The sequence below is a fragment of the Seriola aureovittata genome, chromosome 18, assembly GCF_021018895.1.
Source record: "Seriola aureovittata isolate HTS-2021-v1 ecotype China chromosome 18, ASM2101889v1, whole genome shotgun sequence".
Taxonomy (NCBI): domain Eukaryota; kingdom Metazoa; phylum Chordata; class Actinopteri; order Carangiformes; family Carangidae; genus Seriola; species Seriola aureovittata.
In genome coordinates this window covers 11,337,352-11,364,823 of record NC_079381.1, presented here as the reverse complement: position 1 = coordinate 11,364,823, position 27,472 = coordinate 11,337,352, and the positions used below count along the sequence as shown (strand labels likewise).

At 40.3% G+C, this 27,472-nt stretch overlaps 2 protein-coding genes across 3 annotated transcripts in view; one reads left to right on the top strand and one right to left on the bottom strand.

Moving 5' to 3' along the window:
- sardh (sarcosine dehydrogenase) overlaps positions 1 to 4,415 on the top strand; it is a 39,057-nt gene extending 34,642 nt beyond the window's left edge. For both annotated transcript variants that reach the window (XM_056403722.1, XM_056403721.1), the window contains exon 22: positions 1,742 to 4,415. In XM_056403722.1, coding sequence (XP_056259697.1) covers positions 1,742 to 1,870 — 129 coding nt within the window. In that variant the 3' untranslated portion in view covers positions 1,871 to 4,415. The remainder of the gene's footprint in view (positions 1 to 1,741) is intronic.
- On the bottom strand, positions 4,340 to 21,992 carry dbh (dopamine beta-hydroxylase (dopamine beta-monooxygenase)). The gene is made up of 12 exons (XM_056403723.1): positions 21,231 to 21,992; positions 16,972 to 17,118; positions 15,395 to 15,652; positions 14,769 to 14,945; positions 11,713 to 11,815; positions 10,746 to 10,912; positions 10,389 to 10,532; positions 8,654 to 8,692; positions 8,158 to 8,217; positions 7,803 to 7,930; positions 7,230 to 7,389; positions 4,340 to 5,169 (listed from the first exon to the last, which is right to left on the bottom strand). The coding sequence occupies exons 1-12, from the start codon at positions 21,597 to 21,599 to the stop codon at positions 5,056 to 5,058; spliced, it is 1,866 nt and encodes a 621-aa protein (XP_056259698.1). The 5' UTR covers positions 21,600 to 21,992; the 3' UTR covers positions 4,340 to 5,055.
- Positions 21,993 to 27,472: the final 5,480 nt, after the last annotated feature.

Below are 27,472 nucleotides of genomic sequence, written 5' to 3'. Positions count from 1 at the left end.
TGAATGAGGTAAATTCATTTAGATCAGTCAGAGCCTCTCAAGCTTCCATGATGTGACGTATTTCCAAGTGAGGTGGAATATGTGCATGGATCGCTCCAAAGGGAGAGCTGCTAATCAAATACTGTGTGATACGGAGCTGTGGATTACTGCTTAGCCTCCATCCACACCTCCCTCACCTGCATTGTTAGATCAGGATGAAATGAAATGAATGAATTAGACCTAAAACACTTTGGAAATGTAAATAAAGTTTTTGACAACGGGCATCCAAACACTTAACCTCTAACTTAATGTGGCTCTACTTGCTACTGCAACCCACAAGCTAACAATCGCATGTAGGTTATTATGATGGGCAGATTAGTTAGTCACCACATTTGATTGGATACATTTATGTATAACGCCCCCAAGTTTTTTTTATTTTAAATATATTTGCCTTGTACTAAGAGATAACAGAGGAGTTAGCACAGGGACACAGGATTAGAACTTGGAAAGTGTATTTTTAATTCACTGGCTTTTCACTTTGATGACTTAATCTAAAGCAGGGCTTCCCAAAGTGGGGGCCGCTGTGATTTGAGCCCCAGGTAATAATCGAATAAAAAGTAAACGAGCATTTAATTTGTTTTTAGAAAGTTAATGAACACCAGTGCACAGTGTGAACTGCATTATCCATAACAAGTAAGACTGTGCTGTGCAAAGCAGGGGACGCCTTCTTCTTGCAGGATGTCACATTTTAAGTAATTGTAGTAACAGTAGAGGCTGTTCATGATATTCTAATGGATTTTCTTTTGGTTAAAATGAATAGGCACGCTGACATTTCATCATGTTGGGATTTATATATCGAATGAACTTTAGAAACCCAATATCAATGTGTTTCTCACAAGATGACAGTGACAGTAGCAGCCTCCTGCAGGGTTTCCATTAAAAACAGGCATACAGCCAGATTCAAGTAAATCTGGATCTTAACTGGACTTTGGTCTTACATCACTGCAGTGTATAAAAAGGGTGTCAATGTCCTTGCTGGCGTGCCTTTGCTGTCATGTCATAAGGCTGTAGATGTTTTAAGGTGGAATGACAGCAGCTTTGTTCCTGAATAAGGTTGTCAGTTGGATAGAGTCTTTGACTACAGTGCTGTTCCCTTTAAAGCCTTCAACATGGAAATAGTAAAAACTAAATGGTGATGAAGTGATGAAAGAGAGAGGTGTGTGTGTGTGTGTGTGTGTGTGTGTGTGTGTGTGTGTGTGTGTGTGTGTGTGTGTGTGTGTGTGTGTGTGTGTGTGTGTGTGTGTGTGTGTGTGTGTTGTGTGTGTGTGTGTGTGTGTGTGTGTGTGTGTGTGTGTGTGTGTGTGTGTGTGAAAGACAGACAGTCCAGTGGGAGAGCTGCGGGAGGGAAAAGGGAGTCAGTCAGTGAAAATTAGCTCCCTGCGTTACGAGGGAGCTGATGTTGACTCATGAGTGAATAAATTGCTTTCAGTGTTTTATAACTGCTGAGTTCTCTGACTTCTCCGTATAATATGAACGCAGTGAAATTGTCCGTTCTTGATTGCTGTGCCAGTTGGGAACACAAAAGAGCGTGTGGATTAAAGGGTCATCTCGTTTTCTCTCCGTTTTAATTACCAACCTTCTCCTCATCTAACAAAATTCCCTCCTCTCAGCTTTTCTTTTTTATCTCCCTCTGTTTTGTTTTGTTTTTTTTCTTGCCTTTTTAGTTATTTTAACCTCTTCTCTCTCTCCCTTTCCTTATCAGGTGAGTGCTGATTTCATAAAGAGCGGCGAGTTTACCCTGGAGAGGATGGGAGTGACATACAAGGCCAAGGCCCACCTCAAATCTCCATTTGATCCTGAGAATAAAAGAGTCAAGGGCATCTATGCTTGAGAAGGACCACAAATGTAAAAACTAAAGCAAGCACACTCTGGTTGGAGAATGAGAGAGAGAGAGGTGCAACTGATTTTTTTTTTTTTTTTTTTTCTACATGCAGGTGCATCTGGTTTAGTCTTTACCTCTCTGTCAAATACTAGGTATCTCAAATGTTGGTAATTTAATTTGGATTATATCTGTGATTTAATAGAACTGAAGTGGATGTGATGGTGCATATGCTCATTGTAAAATTTAGCATTTTATGCATGGTCTAAAATCTATATCAAGATTTCAAAGAAGTGCTGAAAATGATTTGTTTTTGTTGTGCTTCAAGGTCTCGGCTCCACATTTTTATGCCCACCCTGGATTTTGAGAGTAACTGTGTTCTCTTGTGAATGCTCGAGTGTGAGTGGTATTAGTATGAAGACAAATTCAAGAAGTAAATCTCTCTTACTATTTCCAGTAATCAAACAAGTCTTAATGAAGAGCTAGCAGCTTGTATAACAGTGATTCACGACCATGGTTCTAGGTGTGCTGGTAATATTTTAAACGCAGATCAGACAGCTGTTGCCCCTGTAACTAAAGCACTGCTAACAGCGCTGAAAGTCACCATTACAGGTGCATGTGTGTTTTTACTCAAAGACAATTCCATAAATTCTCAATTAGTGGCCAGGGCCTCTGTGTAGAAACAGGCTGTTAATAGACTCAGGTCGTTAATTCTAATCTTGTCCTTCAAGCGCGGTATAGTTTATAATAATGTAGTGCTGTAATATTTCATTTCTTATTTATCCTATGAGGCCATACAGTGCTGTATTGGGGAACACAAGTATTCTCAAACTACACAGCCGCCCCACAGGCAGTTAGAGTCAGATTACAGTGACTGATGTTTGTGCTGATAATAATGACTAAACAGAGTTTTACTTGCTCATGTCGTATCTAAATCTGAGGCAGACAGCCTGAGTGTTTATCATAGTTGGAGGGAAAGCAAGAAAGAAACACCCCGAGGCACAGTGTAGCAGCCGGGGACAAAACAGTGCTGAAGAAGAGTGACAGAAAAAGACAACAGTTATCAGAAAGCTGCTGTTAACAGATACAACCCCCCTGTTTTCCTGATCCGTCCCCGTATCGCTCTGCTCTGCAGTTTTAATCTGCTGTTGCCGCTGTCTGCAAACTCAATGCTCTTAGTTTTGCTTCGTGTTTTTTTTTTTTTTCTTTGTTTGTTTTTTTAACCGATACATTGTTCTTTAATGAGGCTATCTGCTTACAGTTTGTATGCTTAAGAGCTCCCATTTGTCTTGTGTTGTTAAATCAAAGTCAACATTTTGTGCATCTGCTTCACAGTAAAGCAGTTCAGGGGGCATTATCGCCTCTCTTTGTTTTCTACGAGTAACTGTGAAGTTACTGCAGGAAGTGCATTGAAAACAGCCCAAGCCTCATTAATGAATAATTTCAAAACATGAACTTAGTGCTGTGGAGTAGCGAGTGATATAGTAGGGCTGTACTGTAGGACTTGTGTAATAATACTGTGGAAAATCTCAAATATGAATTGTGCAGAGTGTCTTTATATTTGGACTTTATTTTGCCTTTTAAGGTATACTGTGTGTGGGTGCGTGTGTGTGTAAATATACATAAAAACTGCTAACAGGTTTGCTAGCTAGGAAGCACGTGGTTTGTGTCGATATTTCTGGGGCTGAAATAAGGAAAAAGTGCGACAGCAAATAGAGAAATCACTAGTTTAATAACTTGATAACCGATTAATGCCTTAAAGGCAGGTGCTGGTGGTGCAGCAATTAAAGATGTTTTGTTAATTCTTTGTGTTTATAAGTCAACTAAAAAAATGTAGTTTCTGTTTAATGACACATAACATATAATTTGATTATGGATTATATTTTCCACCTATGTTTACATCCACTTGCATGAGCGCGGTTTAGGCCGAACCAAAAACCAAAGCTCATTGCACACACTATGTGACCAGCAGCCAAAACAAAGTAAAGGAGTAAAGGAGGGCATTCGCGTGCATAACCACTACTTGCCTCTCAGATGTGTGTTGCTGCACGTTCAACACAAAATGTTTACTAATGCGGAATGATTCATTGATTCTGCCCAGAAGGCCATTAATCATTGAAATTGTTGTTCTCAGGAGTAGCTTAGGTTAATAACAAGATTTATATGGGAAATGTGAAACAGGCTGATAAACACTATCACTACTGGTCCTCTACCACAATGAGCCCAGAGGTTTTTCCTAATACAGTTTATATAACTTCTCATCTTCCCAGAGTGTGATGTGAATATTGCAAAAAATTAATGCTTTGGTGACAATAAAAGCAGGTGAAGTGCCAAAAATTATTAATTTCTCATTGCTGAGCTTTTAAATATGGTCCTTTTTTTTTTAAAAATTGTGCGTCCTTGTTATTGTTGTCTAATGTTTTTTCAAACAACAGGAATGATCAGTCAGAGGGAGGATGTAATGACCAGTCAAATCATACATTTAATGTTAAGCTAGATTCATTTATTCTGTCCAAAGTGATTCATGTATTAATAAAAGCCTTTTTAACTGCCAAAATTTTGTGACATTTATTATTTAACACAAAAAAATGATGCAAGGACACACAGCGGTATGTAGCCAAAGAGAGTGTAGATTACAGTGGTCAATTACTCTAATAAAAGTTATGAATTAAAATGAGTTTTTTATATATATATATGTCTATGAATACAACCCAAGTCATTCATTAGTGTTTATTACAGACTACAATTATTCACCAAATAACATAATAATCACATTTTAATAATGGTTTAGTCATTATCAACAGAATCGTGGGGAATAAAACAGAACACAATAAATATGAAGGAGTTGTAAAACAATAATCATTTACTTTTCAAGTAATGCAACAGATGTTAATGGCCAACAGCAAGGCTTCACAACACTTTTGTCCATAGCACCAATTTGCTTTTTGCGCTTATTTTTGTTTGTTGCATGCCTGTCCCAAATCTTTGCATTGACACTTGACATGTGATTATGACTTTTCATTAACTTGTGTCTGCTAATAATAACACAGACAGTGGGATGTTTATACACACATATAATTACAGCAGACGTCAAAAAACAAGATGTCATCTGTCCCCGAACATATAGATGAAACCATGAAATTCTGCCAAGTCACAGGAGCTTCTTTAACTTGCCCCAGGTTAGGTGCTGCCAGGCCTCAGACTGGGGGTGTAAGGGGTTGGCTGGTGGGTGCAGCTCCTCCCTCACAGGGGTAGCGAGGCTTTTCAAGCACGGCGGTCACCACTGGTACAGGCTGATTGTCCCACTCTCCCTGGAGAAACAAATGTATATGATGTTTTAGACATGTGATGTGTTGTTGTTGGGTCCTAAAAATTTCAAAGAATGACAAAAACAGGTGCTGCCCTTGATATCTAGACAGCACATTTTATTGAGGTAATTACATAGTTGTCACTGAACAATGGATCAAACATTGTGCATCTTCAAAAAATACACTCAAGGACACTTTTTCTGTGGTCTTCTTTTTTTTAATGGTTTTGTCAGTAAATCACTTATTCCATCACACAGTTACAATGACAACAGAATGCAAGCTTGCTTACATTGTGTAGCTTTATTTATGTTCCACTAAACTTTTATTGTAGTGACCTATTGTGTATTCTTTTCTGATTGGTGGCGGTGGTGATGCAGATTATCTGCTCATTCAGTGAAAGTGAAAACAGGTCTGCATCATCAGGTCCTGGAGTGACAAGACAGTCAAGTGAGGGAGGGAAAGTCAACTTTGTGTACTTGTGTGTGTGTGTGTGTGTGTGTGTGTCTGTCTGTGTGCTCATAGCTAAATTTAAATGTCATCACTACCTAAGAAATCTCATATTGTTGCTTTATTTGTTATTGCATATTCTTTGTGCCTCTCTAGGTCACCCTGTACTTACCTGAGCAGATGGTGGGCTCCAGTTAGATGAGGCTATGGAACTAAAATGCCATCACCTCTCTGTAGTGGGAGAGTAGGTGGCTGCCTGCTGTGAGGCTGTGGCTTCCAGTTGTTGAATTCAGCTTTAAGAAGTCTTGGTTGAACTTCACAATTTGTTTTGCCTCTTACCTTTGTTGCTTAAACTTCACTTTTTTTGTCTGTCTACAGTTTCTGCATTGCTCATCATCCCTTGCAAAGTTTTCAAGTGCCAAACTAACTACAGCACTTTATGTGGAGTATTGGAGCAACAACGACTAAAAACTGTGAGAACAGTTACAAGCTGGACTGCTGCATTACTTTGAGTATATTTCACGCATGATGGATTCCCTCAAAATATCTTGAAAACAGTTGTCTTTAAAATGCCCTCCAGTGGTGGCACCATTAATGGTACGCATTTCAGTTTATTTAAAGGCCACCCACTGATGTTGAGCTTAAAGGCCTTGAAAACCTATTTTCTCAATCAGCTTCTTAGTAAAAATGATAGGGTCTTATCTGTTCTTTTTTCACTGGTTTGGTCATTTAGAAAAAAGGTGATGATCACATTATTCTGTAAACGAATCTGGATTTAGCATTATTTAATTAAAATGTGATGACAGCTGCTGGAGTGTTTGCTCATGTTGCTAGTTCGCTGTGAATCTAAATGTTTTTTTTTAAGTGTTACAGTCTTAACAAATAATAGCTGACAATGTTTTTTTCCCCCACAAACTTTACAGGACTTGTTTGTAAGTTTTGCTATCGCTACAGAGGCAACGTTAGCATTAACAGCTGTTTACTTACCAGTCTAGAAGAAACGTTACAAGTTCAGCGTCAAACTTTATTCCTTTACTCACCAAGAGCTGTGTCCAGCATTGGAAAGCAACCCTCTTGTTTTTCTTCTATTTCTGTCACTTTCTTCTACTGAAGTTAGCATGCTAACCAGCTAGCTCCGACCTGGTCGGACTGTCTCATCCCTTTCTGATACTGAGTGACTGTAGCATCAGTGTCATTCAACTACAGGGCATATTATAACTCTTGTCTTGTGAACACTGGGATCTGTGTAACGTAGCTGTATTTGTCCTTAGTGTATGTACTTGCATGTACAACTGATGTTACACGTCAAGGAGAAGCTTTTTTCTGTCAAAAATCTTGATCAAGGCCTATACATAGTTTGGAACTGTATTTAATTAATACGCTCTGATCCAAGCATCCTGTGTATGTGTATGTATGTGTGTGTGTGTGTGTTTGTGTTTGTATTACAAGTTAAAAAGATGTCTGTTCAGCTTGTCTGACTCCTGTCCAACTGATGTCCGCTTTTGAACTGGTTTAATTGGTGGCTTGGCAGTCCATTGTAGTGTGAGAGAGTGTGTGTGTGTGTGTCTGTGTGTGCGTGCGTGTGCGTGTGTGTGTGTGTGTGATTTAGGGCTTACAGGAAAGAGGCGTGCACTCGACTGGTTGCAGTGCATGGAGATGGGGGCTGTGTTATACAGGGAGTCCAGCACTTCTCCAGTGAACATGTCCCACTGTAACTGAGAATACTGCTCCGTCACACTAACCTCACCGCACACACACTGATCATTTCCCTGGAACCTGGAGGGAGGATGGGATGGAGTGAGGAGAGGGAGGTTGAAGGAAAGTCGATAAAAGAGAGGAGGCAGAGTGAGATTGAGAAAGGAGGAAGAGATTGGAAAAAAGAAAGAGCAAAGCAAGAAATGGCGTTAGGACGACACAGTTTTCCCTTTAATAGGACAAAGCATCTGGTTCTTGAGATTAAAAGAAGCAATCACCACTTTGGTCCTTGGGAGCGGAGGATAGAGGGGGGAGGGATGAATGTGGAAAAGAAAAATTGCTTAGTCACACGGGAGATGGAGAGGAAGATGCTAAATGAACAAGAGAAAATGAAGGACAAGAGGAACAAGTAAATGATTTTAGAGAGAGGCGGGGGTGGGAGGTGGTGGTGGTAGGGCTGGGGGGGGGGGGGGGGGGGGCAGTGTGTGTGCTACCTGTTAATGAAATTAAAGTATTTCTGCAGGTATCCAGCGTCAACGTGGCTTTTGCAGAGCTCCAGCTGAGTCCGAGGGTAGTAGTGAATGTAGTTGACACACATTTCCTCCATGATACCGAAACCTCCCTGAGGAGACGAGGGGGTTTGGTGTGAGATGGGAAAGGGTGAACGGGAGGGTGGGGTCAGAGGGATTATGAGAATGAAGAAAATACGGTGAGTTTGAAGATGGAGGGAGGAAAGAGGACAAAGAAGGCAATACTCAAGGTTATTCTGTTGTTGACAGCGCTCAAGGTGAATTTATAATATAAAAGCAATATAAAAATAGTTCTGTATATTGATAGTGTTTTGCTCACCACCGTAGGCTTGCTCCTATCTTCTGTGTTATAAGTACACTTTGTTATGAGGACGTCGCCCTGCAGGATCAAGCCGAAACACACCAGCAGTTGTCACCATATTGTAAGATTAACAAGGAAGCTAAAGATAATTTAAGAAAATAAATTATTTAAAAGAGCCAATGGCCAGTTTGCTGTTAAACAGAGTGTTGCTCAGCTGCTACGGTTTTGTCTTGACCGTTCTCGGGGGAATTTCCCATCACGGCACTGATTTCACCGCCTGTCCCTATTTTCACACCATTTAAACACCTTATTCAGCAGCGAAGTATCTAATTCAATACTCTGAATGCGAAGGGAGGAAAAAAAAATCATCTGGGGCCCTACCATTCAGGAGTAGTTGGCTGAGCTTGCAGAATAGTAAAACTTCCATTCTTGTCTGAATGTAAAATCTGCACAGTGGAAAATGAAACCATCAAATAGTCACTGTCTTTCATAGTGTTGTCGACTTTATACTCACGGGTAAAACATTCACCATTTTTCTTAGAACTCGGATCGTCTATAAGAAAGAAGACAGAAACAAATACAGTGTATTAAAAGGAAAATACACCCAACTTTCATTTTCAGGATTCCTGGGTTCTTCTTCACATATATTTGGACATGAAAACACTATACCTGAGGCTGTAACCTGTGAAGTCATGAGAACCTACTGGCAGTGATTTGTTATTCCAGTCTCTCAAAAGTCAGAATGGAGTTCCTTGTTACCTCCAGATATATTGTATTTCTACAACGCATTTCCCTCTCTAGCATCTAAATTGTGTGCATAATTGGACACTTTGTGTAAAATACATTTATTTCAGACACTGCAAGATAAAACACCGGTTGCGCTTGATGCTTTCCTTGGGGGCAGCGTTCATTAGCTGTGTGTGTGAAAAGGCCTATTATCTTTGCTGGGAAAGGTTTGATAAAGTCTTCATATGCCCTAATGAGGCTGCAGGGTTTCAAGCAACAGCACACAGGTACACTCAGATTAGTCTGACATCAACAGCAGCTGGAGATTTTATCAGGCAGTCTAGCAGATGTCCCTCTCCTCTGTGTGTGTGTATGTGTGTGCGTGTGTGTGCGTGTGCATGTGATCGTCTTTGCATGTACCTGCCTCAGGATATTGCGGATAAATAAAACACAACAGATGTCAGCTGCCATCTCTCAACAATGTTAATGTTGTTGTTTGTCAGTTTTGATGTTGATGGACACAAGGGTTTTTGCCTTGTGGTTGGAGATTATACTGTGATCAGGTCTAAATCCAGGATTTGTATGGGCCTCACTATAACTCTATAAAATACAGGCAGGTCAGCAAGTTGATGTCAGGAAAAACTCAGGGGATCCATGGTAGTCTAACTAGTGTTCAGTCACTTGTAAAAAGGTCATATATATATATATATACAAGATTTCAGGCGTTTGTTTTATTTAAACTGCTCCCTGCTTTTTTAACCAAAGTGAGGTATGTAAGTCAAAGGGAGAAACACTGTGATACAAATATGACAACAAACCCCATGAAAAAACTCCTATCCCTCTGTGCTTCTATCGGCCAAAAACTATTATTAAAAACCCATCAATGAGCCACACTCACGGCTGACATGTTACCTCATTACGATGAACAGGGGCTCTGTCCCGCTAGAAGTCCACATGTGTATCAGTCCGCCATGGAAAATAGTCCCCAACAAATGCACCAATTACTCCTGTTTGAGTAACATTTGTTAAAAACAACAGTGCCCAGCTGCTGTAGGGAAATCTTAAGCCTTTCTAAGGACTGAAATTAACCATTTGTTAGCTGTTTTTAAAGATGTATGTCTTTGACAGGAAACAATGGGCACACGTAAATGCCAGTCCTTTTGCCCAAGTCATAAATAATATAACACACATTTGTTTGTAACAAATACACCTCTGACCATCAAGCATTCTCTATATACTAATATACTGTAGATCACCCACTGCAAAAGACTGTAATAAGACTTTATCGTAATGGAAAGGTTTTTATTTTCCATGGTGTGATAGAAGCAGAAATATCATTCCATGAGGCCAGTGTTAGTCTTCATTTCTCAGTTATTTTTTGAGGATAATCTTTGTCCCAGTGGCGCACAGCTCAGTGTGATGTGAGGTAAAACTCACTTTTATCTGATCTAATACAATAGCCTGTAAGATACAATGCACAAAGTTAGATCTCAGCTCCTCTGGGTAAACTGAGCCCTGCTCACCTGGTAGTGTGTACTGAAGTGCTGGTCCTCCTGTACCACCTCCAGCTCTTTGCCTCCCCTCACCAAAACTGTCCTCACCCCATGCCCTGCCAGGTGGGTGTGCAGCTGGGACGCAAATATATAGATTCCTCCTGGAGGCAAAGCCTAGATCGACAAAACAAGCGGACAAACAGAGAAACAGACTTTTTTTTTTTTTATTATTATTATTATTTTTTTAGGTCAAGCTCCAACCCAGACTTTTGTGCTTTAAAGACAAAAAATGTAAAATATGCGGCACCTAGCTGACATATCCGCCTTGCATTCTTAACATCTGAACCATAAATAATGTAGTAAATGATGGAGATTTTATATACATACAGTCTGGGTACACTTGGAGGTGCAGTACCCGGTGAGGTAGAAGGTTTGTTGTTTGGGTGGGATAGCCATGATAGGAGTATAAACAAGGCCCAACTCCATGATCCCTGCATCGTATCGCCTCAGGCTGGGTGTGTAGTGCAACCGTATCCCTGATGCGTCATGGCGGCCTGCATGTAAATATCAAATATGTAATATACAGTCTGTTTACTAGTAGATCATACAAACACACAGGAGCCAGAATTATTTTTCACTAAACCAGGCTACGGAGTTTATTTTGGGTGCTCTTTGTCTCCTAGAGCAACAAATTTAAGATTTCTGAGGGGAGAATTACAGTACAAAGAGAGGATTATAGGATCACAGAAAAATTTCACAGGTGTAATGAGTTTGTAGTATGTGCTCTCCATCTGCTCCTGATCAGCACACATTCTGCAACATTTTGAATCATCTGGCATTTATCTTGCATAGACCAGCAAAAACAGCATTACAGTTTTTAAGCCTACTAAGGAAAAAAAAAAAACCAAGATGCTAAGAGGTGATTTTTAGTTTGAAAGTTCAAATCAAGGAGGTGAGCTGGTGGCCTAAAGGTGAGTTAGTGAGACCTTAGCTCCATCTCTGTTCAACCACAGGAAACTTTGAAGGAAGACATAAGAGGATATATAAAAATCTTAACAGAAAACAACTCCAAAACCAGAAAGATGTGCCGAGAATTAGAAGATGGTAATGTAGGCGTTAAGCGTATTGTAAGGTCAGATCGGGATAAGAAAAGCAAAGTCTGTAGTGACTTTTACAGGCGAGATCAAAAGGTATATCTGGAAAATTTTAAATGAATCGCTCTGTTGAAGATAAGCCTCGGGCGCCTAGCGCAAGATACAGACAATCCTGCTGCTTCCGCGTGTGTGTGTGTGAGAAAGAGTGATCTGAAGACAGAGTGTGTGAGCGTGTGTGCTTAAATATGTACTGTATGTACCAGATATAAGGAGAGGGTTGTGGTAATGGACCTCTAGGCGAAGGAACCTTGAGGATCCTGGTCCACCCATCGGCAGCCCTGCATCAGGAGGATAGTAAAAAGCCTGCAAGCAAACACACACACACACACATATTCACCACACACATGATTCATTATTCCTCTCATTTATGCAGAGCTGCTTTGAAGTTGTAGCAAAGAGTCTTCACAAAATTCACAGATGATGTTGAGTTAAAACCTTTTTTAGATTTAATATCCTCACAATATGCACAGCGTGTGCTTTGTTGTTATGTTCTGATAGGCTTTGTATTAGAGAAGAAGTCGTACATTTCAGAGCGGGGACGCCACTTATGGACTTTGACAGTGTTACAGTGAAAGGAACCAAAGTGTAATCACATTTTATATATCCTTGTTCATTCTCTCATTCTGTTGAAGGCCGACATTGTCAGAGCATGACAAAAAAGGTCACCCTGTGCTAACATGTTCCAGTTAAGTGTTGAAAAGCCATACTCTCTCCTCTCTAAAGTCTTGACAAGTGTTTCGAAAAACTTCCAGAAGAGAAAGTTTCCTTTCACACTCAGTAGGATGTCTTAAAATATCAATTGCAGGCTTCTGCAATCCACTTCAAACCAGTTCTTTTGATGTCCTCTTTAAGATGTGATCTTCTATCAAAGCGATATGTCTAAGAAATCATTATTACATCATGTCTTATTCACCTTCTTGCCCAAACTGCAGAGATAATAAATAGCCTAGCTCTAAAAATAACAAGATGCCAACTCACGAGCTCCAAACCACCCACAGAATTTAAAATTGTAACAGCAACAGATCGTAAGACTGAAAGGGAGCTTTTAAAACTGATCATGATACAGAAAACTGATCATTAACACACAGTCTTTGCATCGACTGTGTTCCTCATTGTGAACCTTCACATCCTCTCCTCGAGGCCTTTTGGGGGATCTATGAGCAGGCTCAAAAAGCATGTCTATCGATTATTTCTACACCGAGACAGGTTGTATTCTCGCATGGACGCGCCCTCTGGGATGCCGCTTGTGAACTTGTGAGGTATATTTTCTCCCCCCTCCTCTTTCACGCCTCGGATTCTGAAGTATTCTTCTTATCACAGCAAGAAAATAATTCTCTAGTCACCTCTTGTCCCCTGGGCATCAAACCTCCATGCTTTCATAAAGAAATCTTGATTTAATCCTGATTCATCATCTGTGTCTACACCTGTTTCTGAGAGAGGCCAACCTTTAGCCACGTCTGCTGATACAGTTTGTAATGGAAGAAAGAAATAGTTTTATTTAATCTTGCTCTAATGTGTTATGGTGAAATCCTTAGAGATTTGCTGTCTCCCCCACACATAGACACACACAAACATGTATTTCTTTTCCACTGGTGCTGCTGTCTCTGACAGTGTCGTACGTTATTGTTTCTTTTTCCTCTTTCAAACTTCCTCTACTCTTTATTTTTCTCTTGCTCCTATGTTTTGTGTTTTTGCAAAGTCACGTTTCCCTTCTGACGCGGTGCCGGGGAGAATGAAACAACACTATTAAGAGGTGATGAAAGAGGCCTGAATATTTCCCACCTAATCTTGTCTTCACAGCTCACAGCTCACAGAAGGCATCCTGCTTGTTTTTGTTTGGCTGGCAGATAATCCAATCAGAGTGGGGCCGTGTTGGCTGTGATACAGTGGGGAGCAGAGCAGAGAAATATGGTGACAGGCTCACGGTTCCCTGTCCTCTCTGCTTTATGTGACTAGCAGGCTGCTTGCTTGCTTGGTCAGCCAGCTGGATGGTAGCCATAGTATGTAAGTTGGGTGATTTAATGCCTGATAGATGACTGACTGAATGACTAGTTGTCTGGCCATTTCACAAAAACTAAACAGGTGCCCTTTTGCACTGAACATTTCAGTCAGGAGCCTGAAACTGCAACACACTTGTTTGAAACTGTCCTTCCCTAAAAGGCGACCCCATAGGTCGTCTGTTCAAGCAGCTTATTACGGCCCATAGTTACATTTTATTGTCAGGCGGCTGTAGTACATGACAAGAGCAAAGGAGGAATTCAAATGACGCTGTTGTAGAGCTGTATGTTTATTATGGTAAGTGTGACAACGACGGTCCTCTAACCTTAACTACTTATACCTAAAACCTAATTATTGTGCTGAAAACCAAACCAAACTGTAAACAACCGTAACCACGTGTTTATCATTGTAACTGATGACGATGAATGAGCTGTATCAGCGGGTGGGAGCAAACGATCTGGGAGTGGGAATTGCTAATTAGCTTAGGCTAATAAATGCTGTGGTATGTGGCATTGGTTCATTCATTCTATACTGTATCTTGTCCCTATACAAATAAACATAAAATAAATCAAAATGTTCATACTTTTTCAGTATTCTGTTCAATTAACTGTTCAATTATGTTTACTGTGAATTTAATTTTACTGCATGATAATCTATTGTCAATGCATGACAATCTTAAGAATTTTAATTTATAGCTCTCTGTACACTGCAAAGAATAAATGTGTATTGGCCTGTGGTTAAGTTTCAGGTTTAGTTTCTAAGTGTCCGAAAGCTGCAAAAAGAATGCAGCCATAATGAAACATTTTGTGTATTGTTACCCCACCAGTGTGCATGCATATGTGGATTCATTCATGTTCATGTGTGTACTTGAGTGTCCATGTAAGCAAGTTTGTGAATATTTGCCTCCCACACACAGACTGTCTCCGAGCTCTTAATAGACTTGTGCTGCATGTGGGATCCTCTTTGCAGGGTTTTTTGCTCGCAGCTCTAGGCTTGGATATTACTCTCGTAGGAGTTTTTGTTTATCTCTTATAATAGATTCAAGCACAGGACCAAAATCAGGCTTCATTCCAACTCTCGCTTTCAATTAGACACCTCTTATGTTTGTTAAAAAACTTGGGTGGGTGCTCCTCTATTTTTCATGATTTTACTAGTTTGAGCCTTTAATTTTAAATGGAACAGTGAATACAGTCAGTGGAGAGTCCCCCATAAAGGTAAAAGTAAGAGGATGTGTGTGGGTGTCTGTTTCCCATCATACCTCAGCACCCATAGCCCATGCAGCTAGCACATGGCGGCAGAAGTTGAGCTTGCCCGGCTTCATCTTGTCATCACAGGAGCCGCTGTACTCTGGAACGTCACGGACATCCGGGGAGCATTCAAACACCTCTATGTGATGCACAATGGCTTCGTTACCTGGAGTTATCACTGACTCATACTGACAGAAACACAGAGAGATAGAGAGAGCGAGAGAGAGAAAGAAATAAGCGAAAAAAGAGAAAGATGTTTTTCACCACCAAAACTGTGGCAATTTTCCCACCTCAGACAGATACGTCAATAAAAATTTGCCATTTAAAATGCCATTGCCATTAAATATCCTATCCTACTGTATGTTTTGTACGGGATCTGTTCACATTTCATCACATTAATGTTCCTCAGTAAAAAATATAAGGATGTGAGGTGACATGTCTGTTATGTGTTTTCCTTTTTCTTTGATTTATGTTTTGTCTTTCTAACCATGACAATACAGCCCATGTTGTGTTTGGCCCAGCTGGCAAACAAGGAGCAGTAATAGCTGCCTGTGCGGGATCTCCATCTGAAACACCCACTCCACTGTGTGTAAGTAAACTCTATGTTAAGTGTTTCTATATTTAGAGGCATTCACACCATAACAATGTGGTTCTTGGGCATGTTTTCAGGCAGCTTCTGGATGGAGCACCAGTAAGTGGTCTCTTGACTTGGTATGATGACATTTGGTGCCACAACATCCAGCGTCTGCACATCTGGCGGAAGGGTGGGTGACGGCGTGTCAGGGCGCAGCATCAGCACTCTCTGTATCCCTGTGTGGATCCGGGACAGGTTCAGCTGCTCCAGCGAGGCAAGTCGTTGATCCAAGAAGCCATAAATGACGTGCACAGTCCCGTCCTGATCAATCAAAACAATAAGGAAAGAAAGGATTTTAGATGGCTACAAAGAAGGACATAAACAGCAGGGCTGTGTATTTCAAATTAATAGTCTCTCATGATTATTATTTGGCTGAAATGAATTTCATTATGTTGTCATAGTAATGTTCATTGGTTTTGTGTCTGCAAACTAGCAGTCAAATGTGGTTCCATGGAAACCATAATCAGAATAATGAATGCTTCAGTGGGAATTGTACCAACCATCCCAACTTTCTGAGCATTTTATGTCCACACCTGTAACCGTGAGCTCTCCATGATCAGTCCCATTACTTTTTTAAAACACACCAAGTACAGCAATAAAAACACACACCTTCCCACTCACACATGGGCACTCTCACGCACACACGCAAATACACTATGACCCTGTTAAAGCTACACACATGCGTGCACTCAAGCATCTTTCCCACCATATCCCCATCTTCTTCTCGCCACCTGTTAACTGTCAAGATCAGTCCTTTCCTCTCTGACAGACGTTTTTTTTTTTTTAGACTTGAGACCATATGCAACAAATAAAATAGAATGTGCTTGTCCTTTACATGAGTAGAAAAGAGGGGTAACATAAATGCAGAAGTCAGTCAACTGTTATTTGCATAGCACCCTTCAATGACTAATAAGACAAAGACAGATTAATAAGCAAGAAAATGGGAGAACCACCTGATGCCTTAGCCAGTGATGTTAAAATAAAACAAGAGTTAGCTCCTTGAAGGATGTCTGGCATCATCTTAAGGATTCTTCAGGTCAAGTGACGCGTTTGCTCCAGCAGTTTAGAAGGCTACGTTTTCTCTGCCGCCAAACGTCATTTGTTGCCGGAAACAAGTGGTGGTGATTTTGGCTCGAAAAGAGCTTCGGCCATTGCTGTTTACATTACAAGTGGTTGTAATCGGTTATAATACGCCCTCTGAGCATTACGACGTCTTCAGGGCAGGTTGGAGGCTACAGAGTTGCTATCGGGTAGTGATGAGACCAGCAGGGGCCAGCCGACCGGCGTGCTAACTTCAGGAGAAGAAAAGACATGACTTTCCACCGCTGGAGACAACGCTTGGTCAGTCAAGGAATGAAGTTTGATGCTGAACTCACAACTTTTCATCTAGACAAGTAAGTAAATAGCTGTTAATGCTAATACTAGCATTGTAGCTATAGCAAAACTTACAAATAGCTTGAGACAGAGGCCCAACAACTCACACTCACACATTCTCCTCCTCTGACGTGTACACACACACATACACACGCACACACGCACACACACACACACGCACAGTGTGAAGCAAAGATTCCACACACCTCAATGAGGTAGTCTCTGGGATCACAGGTACTGAATGGTCTTTTGAAGAGCAGGTAGAATCCATCAGTTTTCTGTTTGGCTTCAATCAACTTATAGTCCTGCTGGCTGTCCAATGAAACGTGACCCTCACTGTCGCTCCAAGCATCCTAAAGAAAAAGACACACAATTTATACACATAATAAACACCAAATAGACACAACCAAGTAGCACATTGTTCTGTTACATTCATCACATAAAGTGGGATAATATTATTTTTTGGCTTGTTTTGATGTTTTTAAGCAAAAGTTAAGGAAGGCGGCTCATTTCCATTATAAAAATAGGTAGATATGGAGAGTGTCGGTGGGTGTAGCAGAGCTGGTTGTGAACCTCATTATTAAACCATTACTGAATAAGTTTCAGGCATTCTGTGTATCCATGCAAACCAGACAGAGTAAGTTCAAATATAAATTTTATAATTTTGTATCGAAATAAGAACTATACCATGGTAAAAGAAAAAATGTGACCAGTAGTTTAATTATGCAGAAAAATGTTTGAAGGTGAATGGTTATTGGGAAACAAAGGAGAGCTCTGCACTAGAATGTCACCGATCAAATACACGTCACCAACCAGAGCTTAAATAATGTCCCTATTGTTTGTTTATTTTAAAATTAACACAAATTTATAGAGTTTTAGCAGTTTGTTTGACAGTGGATTATGATACAGTTAATAGAAAGAAATTAGTGTGGCAGTTCGTGTTGTGAAACCCTCTTAACCAAGTGTAGATGGTTCTAATTCTCTGCCAGGAGGCTTTGCAACAGCTCAGTCTATCTGTTTCTGTTATATTTCTCACATTCATATCTGTCCAGAATAGCACCTGAGATCTCTCTCTTTATTTCTGTCTCCCTCTCTGTCCCTCTTATATAACTGTTCTGCACAAACTGCAAACATTTTGAAGCCAACAATTTTGAGAATAAACACAGTATATGTATATATGTGAGTGTATATATTATATACACACACACACACACACACACACATCTAAAATAAAGATCTAAAATAAACTGTGGGCAGTATGTATTATGTGTGTTACATGCCTGTGTGGAGAATACACTTGGTAGACCTCAGCAGAGTCTTATCGTGACTATTTGATTTAAAAGTTGTAACAAGTTCTTCTTTTCTGAACATGGAAGGATAGTAACACAAAGAGGGAATTTCTTAGTGAAAGATTCCCACTTGATTTGTCTAAGTAAAGATTCTGAAGCATCATTTTCAGCTAAAATATAGAATGTATTTTCACACAACACATGGGCCATGAACTTTGTCCCCATCTCTTACTTTAGTAGGGACAATTATTGTGACCTAAAACAGCTACAGTGTACATATCTGCATGTGATTATTGTTTTGAGATAGACCTGAAAAAACCTGCACCATCTTAATATTTTTTGTATTTGTGGTATTTGTTCCCTAGAAATGATCAGAATGTCTCATTTTTTACTTTAGTTTCTATTGAGTATCTCTAGAAATATTGTACAGTATATATCCATGAATGTGTTCACAACTAGAGAACAAAGAGAGGAAAAAAAAAAACTGTATCTTTATATTTCTTCATGGCAAGGTCGTCTGTTTTGAATACATTGATTTAAAAAGTCCCTGAACTACAGAACATATCTGAAATGAGAAGTAGCGTGTGTGTGTCTGCGCGTGTGCGTGCGTGTGTGTGTTCATGTTTGAGAGAGAGAGAGAGAGAGAGAGAGAGAGAGAGAGGACTGTAGCACAGCAGTGACCTTTCTTCTGCTGGAAATTTGGCCCTCCTGAGTGAAGAGAAACAGATGGAACAAGGGGAGAAGGAGAATCGGATAGCAAGGGGGAGATCAATTTAACAAGAAAATACTTTACAATGATGTGAGTGTTACATTATGATGGTTAGAATTTAAACAGCAGGAATGTGCTACACTGGGATTTGGGTAACTGAAGGGAAACAAGCCTGAAATTGATAAGAGATGAATGCAAAGGTCAAAGCTACTGTTCATATTAATGTATATCATGATATCCTTCCTTCTGCAGGGTTTTTGCTCATAAAAATATGTGCATCAAATATTCTTATGAAGCACTAAAATGCACAAACTGCAAACAAACCATTTACCCAAATTCAAAAATATCCTTTTTTTTTTTATCATATTAATTGTCTATGAGGATTGATCCCAGAGGTAGTTTCTTTCCTCACTGATCTAACCTATCAGTGAGATACAGCCCTAATGTGTGAGTGTGTTTGTGTGTGGGGCCTCTGGAGTCCAGCTTGCTCCCTCCGACCTCAGATTGAATCACAGCAGAGATTTTTTTCCTGTGTTTTATCTCTGCTGAATAAGTCAATAGAGCTTGCACTGCCCATTCTGCCCAGTTTTCTTTTTTTTAAAAAAATGCATTTTCTATCTCAAGGCTGTCAGTCAGCATTAAAGGAAATAGTAATGCAATTTATACTGTTTATTCTGTGAACTCCATTACCCATTACCATGGTGACAGATCTGCTACCGGAAGCCAGGAAGACATGATGTCTTTCTCAATAACTAGACATTGCAAAATAAACAAATGGTAATAGCTGATTGAAATGAAGGTAGCACTTTTCAGTAGAGGAGATAGGCAACAGCATCTTGCATCCAAATTGAGAGTCTGCCCTTTTCTCATAAATATGTGTGTAGTACCTGCAAATATGAAATAAGTGGAAATTCTCTGCTTTTTTTTGTTTTTTTCTGATGAAAACAACTAAATATGTATGAGACACTTCAGCAGAGCTCAGACATAATGGAAATCAGATTTAAAAAAGATCCACCAGTGGAACTGTTACAGAGTCTGAGTGCAGCCTTTTAATATCAATCCCTTATAACTTTTAATCTCTAACTATTTTTTTCCTGTGGGCCTTGCAGTAGACCTATAGAGTTCATGCAAAAGTTAAGGAATTTAGTTTGTGGTGTAATGTTCAATGTAATGATGGAAATAATTGCAATAATGTTAAATTTATATATTGACTAAGTATAAAATGTCCTTATTTGTAGGTATTGATGAGGGGGTTACTTAACACTAAGTGCATTGCCTCAAGGTGTGAGCTCTGCATTGTGAAGTAATTTGCCTTAGGAAAAAAAAAGAGATTGATGTTATACACAATATTGCATTAGAGAAGACGTTGGACTAAAGAAGTATGTACCTGTGCTTTATTCAACTCATAGCCTGACATTAAACTTATCCTTCTCTCGGAACTGTAGCAGGCAGGTCATTGTGGTGAAATAAAACACCCTAAGAAGCAAATAGGTTAATTCCTTATTTGTTAATGGCTTTCTCCAGGGTTGTGTAGATTATTCTAATTTGAAGCTAATCCTGTAGAAACAGGTTCCTAAAGGTACCAATGTCTTTCATCTCATTTATATAGCAACTTTTCCCGATCAATCATATGTTGGTGGAAACAGTCTCAGCTTTTATATTAAGAATATAACACCCGGACAAAGAAGATAGACAAGGTTTTCCCAGAGACGAAGAATCAGAATTGCTACTGTAATAATTTTTTAACTGCAGGGAATTAGTATTCAATCTGCTTACTGTTTCTCATTAATATTTCCACAGAAACTCTATTAGGATATTAAAACAATGGACAGAAACACAAATGAAAAGGAAGGTAAATGGGATTTTAATAGCAAGATAAATGTCTTTTTTTCCAGAAAAGAAAAAAAATCAAAAATTTTCTGAAAAAGAAATCAGAGTTGGATTGTTAAAAAGGCATTTGTGGCATAATGAAAATTAAGCATTTTACACATCTTAATCAGCATAGGATTCAATTTTGATATGCTAATATCTGCTAATGATTCCCTGATGAACTTTAGCTATTAGTGCAGTTTGAGTGATTTCCAATTAGCAGGGGCCGATAACATCCTTTGTGACTGTGTGATCATGAAGCAAGCCGTCCACTGGCTCCTCATGCAAAAACACCAATCTCACGCCCCGGGGACCACAGACAGATGAGGAACATAAGAAAGAGGGAAACCTCCACTCTTTAAAGACTTTCATGTAATCCCTGTGCAGTTATGAATTTCACAGGTGAACATAGAGAAAAAATTTTAAGACAGTGAGACTTTTTTTATTCCTTCTGTTTAGAGATCTGCTTGACATCCATATATTTTTAGAGGCATGCCTTGTGTCAGTCAGGACTTTTATAAATTCAAAACAAATTCTTTAAAGTCTAGTCAGTTGAAAGACAAATTATACAGATAACACGCATCCCATCCTTGCTTACCCCAAAGTAGCTCTTAGTCCCAGAGTCCCACAGCACCACCAGGTCAGCATTGGTGAGCTCCCCGCGGTCAGACATCCCCAAGACCACGCCGTATCTGATCTGAGCAACCTTCAATGCCATGTATATCTCCTGGTTGGCGTAGCTGATGTTCCAGGCCAGCTGGAGCTCCCCCCGTGGGTCAAGGGGCACACGGAAGGGCATGGGGAGAGGCGGGAGAGGGCTAGAGGGGTTTGATTTAAGGCTGGACACATCGACAGCATTGGTGGGTGCCTGGTACGAAGCCACCAAGATGACCATCAGAGCAGCCAGGGCAGTGAAGTACAGAACGGTGACGTCCTGAAGGCGAATGTTCCTATTGAAGATCCTCATAATCCCAATGACAGATCTCAATCAGTTTTAGATTAGTGCTGGACAAATTCTCTTTTTTATCTTCACTTGTTTTGAGTTGGTTTGGAGTTAAGTCCAAAAAGTTTTTCTCACAGTGCTGTATAGTTCTGTATAAGCTGCAACTCTCCAAACTCAACGGTGTCGTTTGCCAGCGTTTGTCAGCTCCCTTCTCCTTTTTGGCCACAGTAGATTCAGTATCTCCCTTGCAGTGATCAGGTGAGGTTGTTTATTCTTTTTCTTCCTGTGTTTTCTATCCTTTCAGGCCCTCATTTTTGGAAAAGTTTGACTTTCTTTTGCATCACTAACTTTACAGTCTTTAGGTTTCTCTATTTCCAAACCCTTGTGGGTATTGTCTCTCTCCTCTGAGCAACTGCTCCGTCGCTCTCTCAGCCTTATCCCCCCCAACTGGCTTTTAAAAGACTCCTCCCTTCTGAGTTGTCTGTTTTTATCCAGCCTAATGGTATTACATTTGTTGAGGAAAATTGGATTGTATTCTTTAAGCCCTGGGGTCAACCATGATTCTGCACATCTGCCAGCCCCTAATTGATCCAAATTCAACCATGGACATTATCACAATCAGTTTCTACTAACTAAACTTTATTGTTTGCTCCATCTCTGTCTTTTTTTGCTTTGGTGAACATGCATCATACATTTCCTTGTACATTTCCTGACAAGAGATATTCCAAGCACTATGCTTCTAACCTGGCTTTTTGGGTATTTGATTCAAAGCAGACTTAAGGGGCTGCAAGCTCTTGTGGAGGTGTAAACAAGGCATTAATGCATTAGGCCCTTTCCTTAAGCCACCGCCTAAGGCTACAGAAGACCTAATCAAACTGTCAATTATGGGTTTCAAAAGCAAGAGGGACACATTCAGGTTGGTTTAAAAGGTTAGCACAGCCCCGGTGGAAGTTGTGTGTGTGTGTGTGTGTGTGTGTGTGTGTGTGTGTGTGTGTGTGTGTCTGTCTCTGTGTTTGCAATCGGTGAAAAACAGGTAAGCGAACAAAATGGATTTGGGACAGATATCCAAAGAGAAATGAAATGCTGCTCTTTGGCCTTTCCCCACCGTCTACACACATTTGAGAATTAATCAAAGTTTGGTAGGGAATGCAGAGGGATTGTCAGGGGGGCATGGTTCTGTGTCAGCCTAGTTCAATAGCAGCTCTATTTTTAGTTTTGTTTTGATATGCTGGGATAGTGGAGAAATATGTCAGTAAAAAATGAAGCTGGAGCCAGGTGTCCGTGCTAAACTTAATTTAGCGTAGTCATTTCTGTTTCCACAAGTCACCATCTTGTTGTGAGTTAGAACGAATAGTCCTGCATGTATCCCCCTGAAAAAATTCCGCTTGTTGTCATATTTCACTTTTTTGTACAGATTAAGCAAACGAAGTGTAACATGTTAATTAGTGAGCCTTAGAGTTCCTGGTAGCTGAATTTTGCTGTTAGCTGTTTCCGCCTGTTTCCACTCTTTATGCTAAGCTAAGCTAACCCCTATCCTGGCTGTAGCCTTTATTTACTGAACAAATATGTGGGTGGTATCAATCTTCTCATGTAACTTCCGGCAGAGACAACAAATAAGCATATATTCCAAAATATCAAACTATTACTTTTAAGGCACTGCACACCCACAGCTCTGTTTTCCATTACTCTAACTATTCTCTGTATACCTCTAACTTAAAGACACCAAACTGTATGAACTAATAACGATAATAAGTAGAAACACTGCAAATTGCGAGGGAGCTGTCAATCAAGCAGTCTGTTCCCACACAGTTTCTCAGCTGGCTTCCCTCAGCTGGGAATGTGAAACGTTTTTGCCCTCTAAAGATATGGTCACATTACATTTCCAGCATGTGAACACTTGCTCCATTCACTGCTATTGAAACCAGAACGGCAGACTTTTCGGCACCGGCGGATACACAGATCGGAGTTCACCGAGTGGATGTGCTTGGTCCGCGAACAGAAACACACAGATGGAGAAGGTATTATTCAAGTTTGTTTAATCACCATATTTAGTGTGATGTCACACAACCAGACTACAAAGTCACATTGCTCTCACACACTGTTTATAGTCTTTTACGCTCTGAGCAATATTTACCTACAGTATTACCTGCATCAGAAACATGGCGCCATGTCCTTTTTGGGGGTCAATTGTTAAACAGTAAAGTGACTGAACTTTGGGTTTTAATATGATGGGGGGGGGGGGGGGGGGGGCAGAGTCACTTTGACAGGAATGTCCAAACCAGAAGAGGACATCTAGTTTAGTTTTGTTCCCAATAGCAGAGTTTTTATCTGCATTGCTGACAACATGCTAGTGATAAAATTCTCCATAAACAGTGTGTCCGATAATAAAAAAGGTTATTTCTATACTGTAGCACGTCTCAAAACTAATATATATAATATAGAGTGCTTTACATAAAGCGGACCAAACTAAATACAGGGGTAGAGTCAACAAAGCAGAATAAAGCCATCGTAATATAAAAATCTAATATGTATAATCACTACGGGGAGCCAACACGCTGCAGGTTTAATTACAGCTGATCATCTCTGCAGGTGACTTCACTGATGAGTTCTTCTTCTCTACCTGAATGGGTGCTAATCAGCTGTCGGAGTCTTCAGTTGGAATGAAAACCTGCAAACTGTTGGCCCGCCACCACCCACCCGTCGGTAAAGAAGGTAACGACATGAAGCATGTACATACAAAAAAAGAAATGATAGATCAATCTGTACACATGAGATGTACAAAGATAAAGATGGTAACGATGGTGATTTGAGTCGACTTAACCCCATGCTGCAGAGATGTGCAGGTGTACTTCAGAAACACTTGGTTAAATGTGGCTCCAGGTCCGATAAAGTACACTTCTGACCACATCCATCATCCAATTTATAGGAAGTGCCACCTCATTTGTACATTAGTTCTGCACGTCCCTTTTCATGTGGATGATTCAGTGAAGTTCAAGGAAAGCTCATCATTAAACGAGCTGCAGGGTGAATGCAAATTCTCTGTGTGTTGGATTCAATTTTGTACATGACGTCATACCGTTGAATCCTTTTTCCGGAAGAGGTTCATAAAGAGAAAGGTTTGGATTTGAGCGGAAAAACAGAGAGGGAGCAGAGCAGAAAGTCATGGACTGGTATCGTGTTGGTTAATGTAATAAAGAGTCCCTGAGGCAAACAGAGATCTGCGTATCCTTCTAATGTCTCTGGCAATCACATGAGGCTCTGTAATCTCGTCTCTCTCTATGTGTCTCTGTATCTGTACAACAATTGTTTCTTTTTATCTTTTACACCATCACATTTCTGCCTCTTTACAAGTCTGTCTACCCCCTGTCACACTGCTCTCTGTTGCTGCTGATCACCCGCTCTCTCACTCACTCTCTTCCTGCCTTCTCATTTCTCTTACATGCACACTTATCTTTCCGCTGCTGTTCCTGATGTGTCAGCAAACACAAACGAGACGAGACGCTGTAAAGTCGGCGGTGATCCGGAGGGAAGGAAAGAGAGAGAGAAAGAGAGAGAGAGAGAAAAGTGGGCAGCATGGGGGATGGGTGTGGAAGAACAGATTTAAGGAGAGAATGATGGGCCTTTGTGTAATCATGTCTGTGGGTGTGTTTATGCAAGAAGCCTGGGGGTGTATGTGACATTATCCTGCCTAGGACAAGCCACATATTGCCCCCAAAACTTCATCACCATGCATTGCTTTCAGTTTGGGACAAGCATATGCATGGACACAGTAGTTAGGAATTTGTGCTCCGGATGATCCATAGTTTATCAGCGCCGTGTTCTGTGATGTCTGGATTAACCTGATAGGAGACCCAAGGGCTAAAACTTCCAGCCAGGTCCCTATTGAAGTCCGAACCCCCACCTCCTGCCCTCTGTGTATGTACCCTGCTACATTTACATTCAGTTAAGTAAGCAGACTATATATAACAGAGTCATTATATGAGCAGAGATACAGAGACCACCCATTATTCCTATAGAAATAGAAGTACCCCAGTTAGTTTGCATGATTTGATTAAACAATTTTATTTATAAATGTGCACCATTGTTATAGTCTGGATTTCAAGTCGCACGAGCCATATAATGCCATATTTCCAAGCTGCTTTCTACATTGTTTTCCAGTGTTTGAGGATTGACTGGAGCTCTTCTAATTACATCATCTTGTTGCACCATCTTCTTCTGCAGTGGTTCAGTGGCACCAGACTGAAGCATTAGCCCCACCAACTGTTGATAAACCAGCTCCTCATATTTGATAACAGCATTCATTTGCACTTTTTGTCAGTTTTATGGAAATTTGGTTAAATTTTGCACTATATTTGAAATGGAAACCTGAATATATTTGGTTAAAATACAGGATCTGTCTTAGTGGATGTTGTACTTAAATGGGCCTATGAACAGCAGCCACTGTGGCTACAACTTATAATGACAGGATAATAGTAGTCACCGTGGCCTACTGGTTATAATAGACTAAATAAAAGCTGTAACAACAAAACCCCAGAGTGTATTGAAGTGAAAAAGGATGTGTTTTATTACCTATGAATTCACAAAGACTGTTTTATTTTTATTCTTTCTAAAGTTGCATAGTCTCACTTTAAGGTCAGTGGTGCAAAGTCCTCACAACTTTGCAAATACTCAAATTAACTAAACCAACTGGCATGCAGTGAACCTAGGTTGTCCTGTTTGGTAATCTAGCTTTGGCAAAATGATTGTAATCAATTGCAATAAATTGTAGAGGTGTTGATATAATGTCTGTTCATTGATCATACAGTAAATTTTAATTTAATGTTATTGAATCTTATTTCATTTTGAGCAAAAATAAACAAAAGCTGTGAACATGAGGAGAGCTAAATCTCAGCCACTCTGACATACCTCATACATACACATTGCACATGTGCACAAACAGAGAGAGAGAGAGAGAGGATTGGATAAAAGCAGAACTCACCGCGACATGACCAATCCAACCATCTCATTCTCTCCTAATATAAATATTTCAACGCCGCACACTCTCAAAGTGCCCTAATCTCCACTTCTGTGAGTTTGAATAATGAATGCAATAAAAACTCACACTGCTACTCTTAGCGTTGCCTCAAACCGGCCCCTCGTCTGATCTGAATGGGAGAGGCAAGCAGTTGTAAGGGTAGACTGGGTAATTAGAGGAGACGATGAGTGAAGAACTTGGAGAGAGGAGGAAAGAGAGAGAGACAGACAGAGGAAGTAAAAACAAGTGGTGAAACAGTGCAGGTTCGGAGGCTGACAAGAGAAAGAGCACTGTGGCATAAAGAGACACAAGGAGCACATGGATCACATCACAGAGGGTAACAAGTTGGAAAACAGACATTCACATCCATGGGTGAATTCCTAATATGTCTTGTAGTCAGGAGGCAGAGTGACAGGGGCAGAGTGAAGGGACAGGAGACAGAAGGAGGTACAAAGAGAAAAATGATCCTACTGGAGACAGATGTGTGCGTTGTCCTAATGGAATTTAATGGACGTTTTGTCCCAGACAGAGGGCCAGTTTGTTTTTCCACCTTGGCTGAACCTTGGGCAGAGGACAGGTGTAATTCTTTTAATTATCTTTATAGAGTTGGCTGTCACATATGCATATAGCTTGGCTGATTAACTGCTGTGTAAGTGGGAAGTTTAATGAATCCACTCTAAATGCTACAGCCGCTTGTGGGTTTCCAGCATATTAGGAGGACATAGTGAAGGGTGACTTTCAGGTTTCGGCTACAGTAAGCTCTGTGATGGTTGTTGGTGACATTTGCAGAGTTTGTCTAAGGACACGCGCGCACACACACACACACCCACCCTCTGCCTCTTAACTCCACTGCCCATGCACAGTTTCTGTTTATTCTACAGAC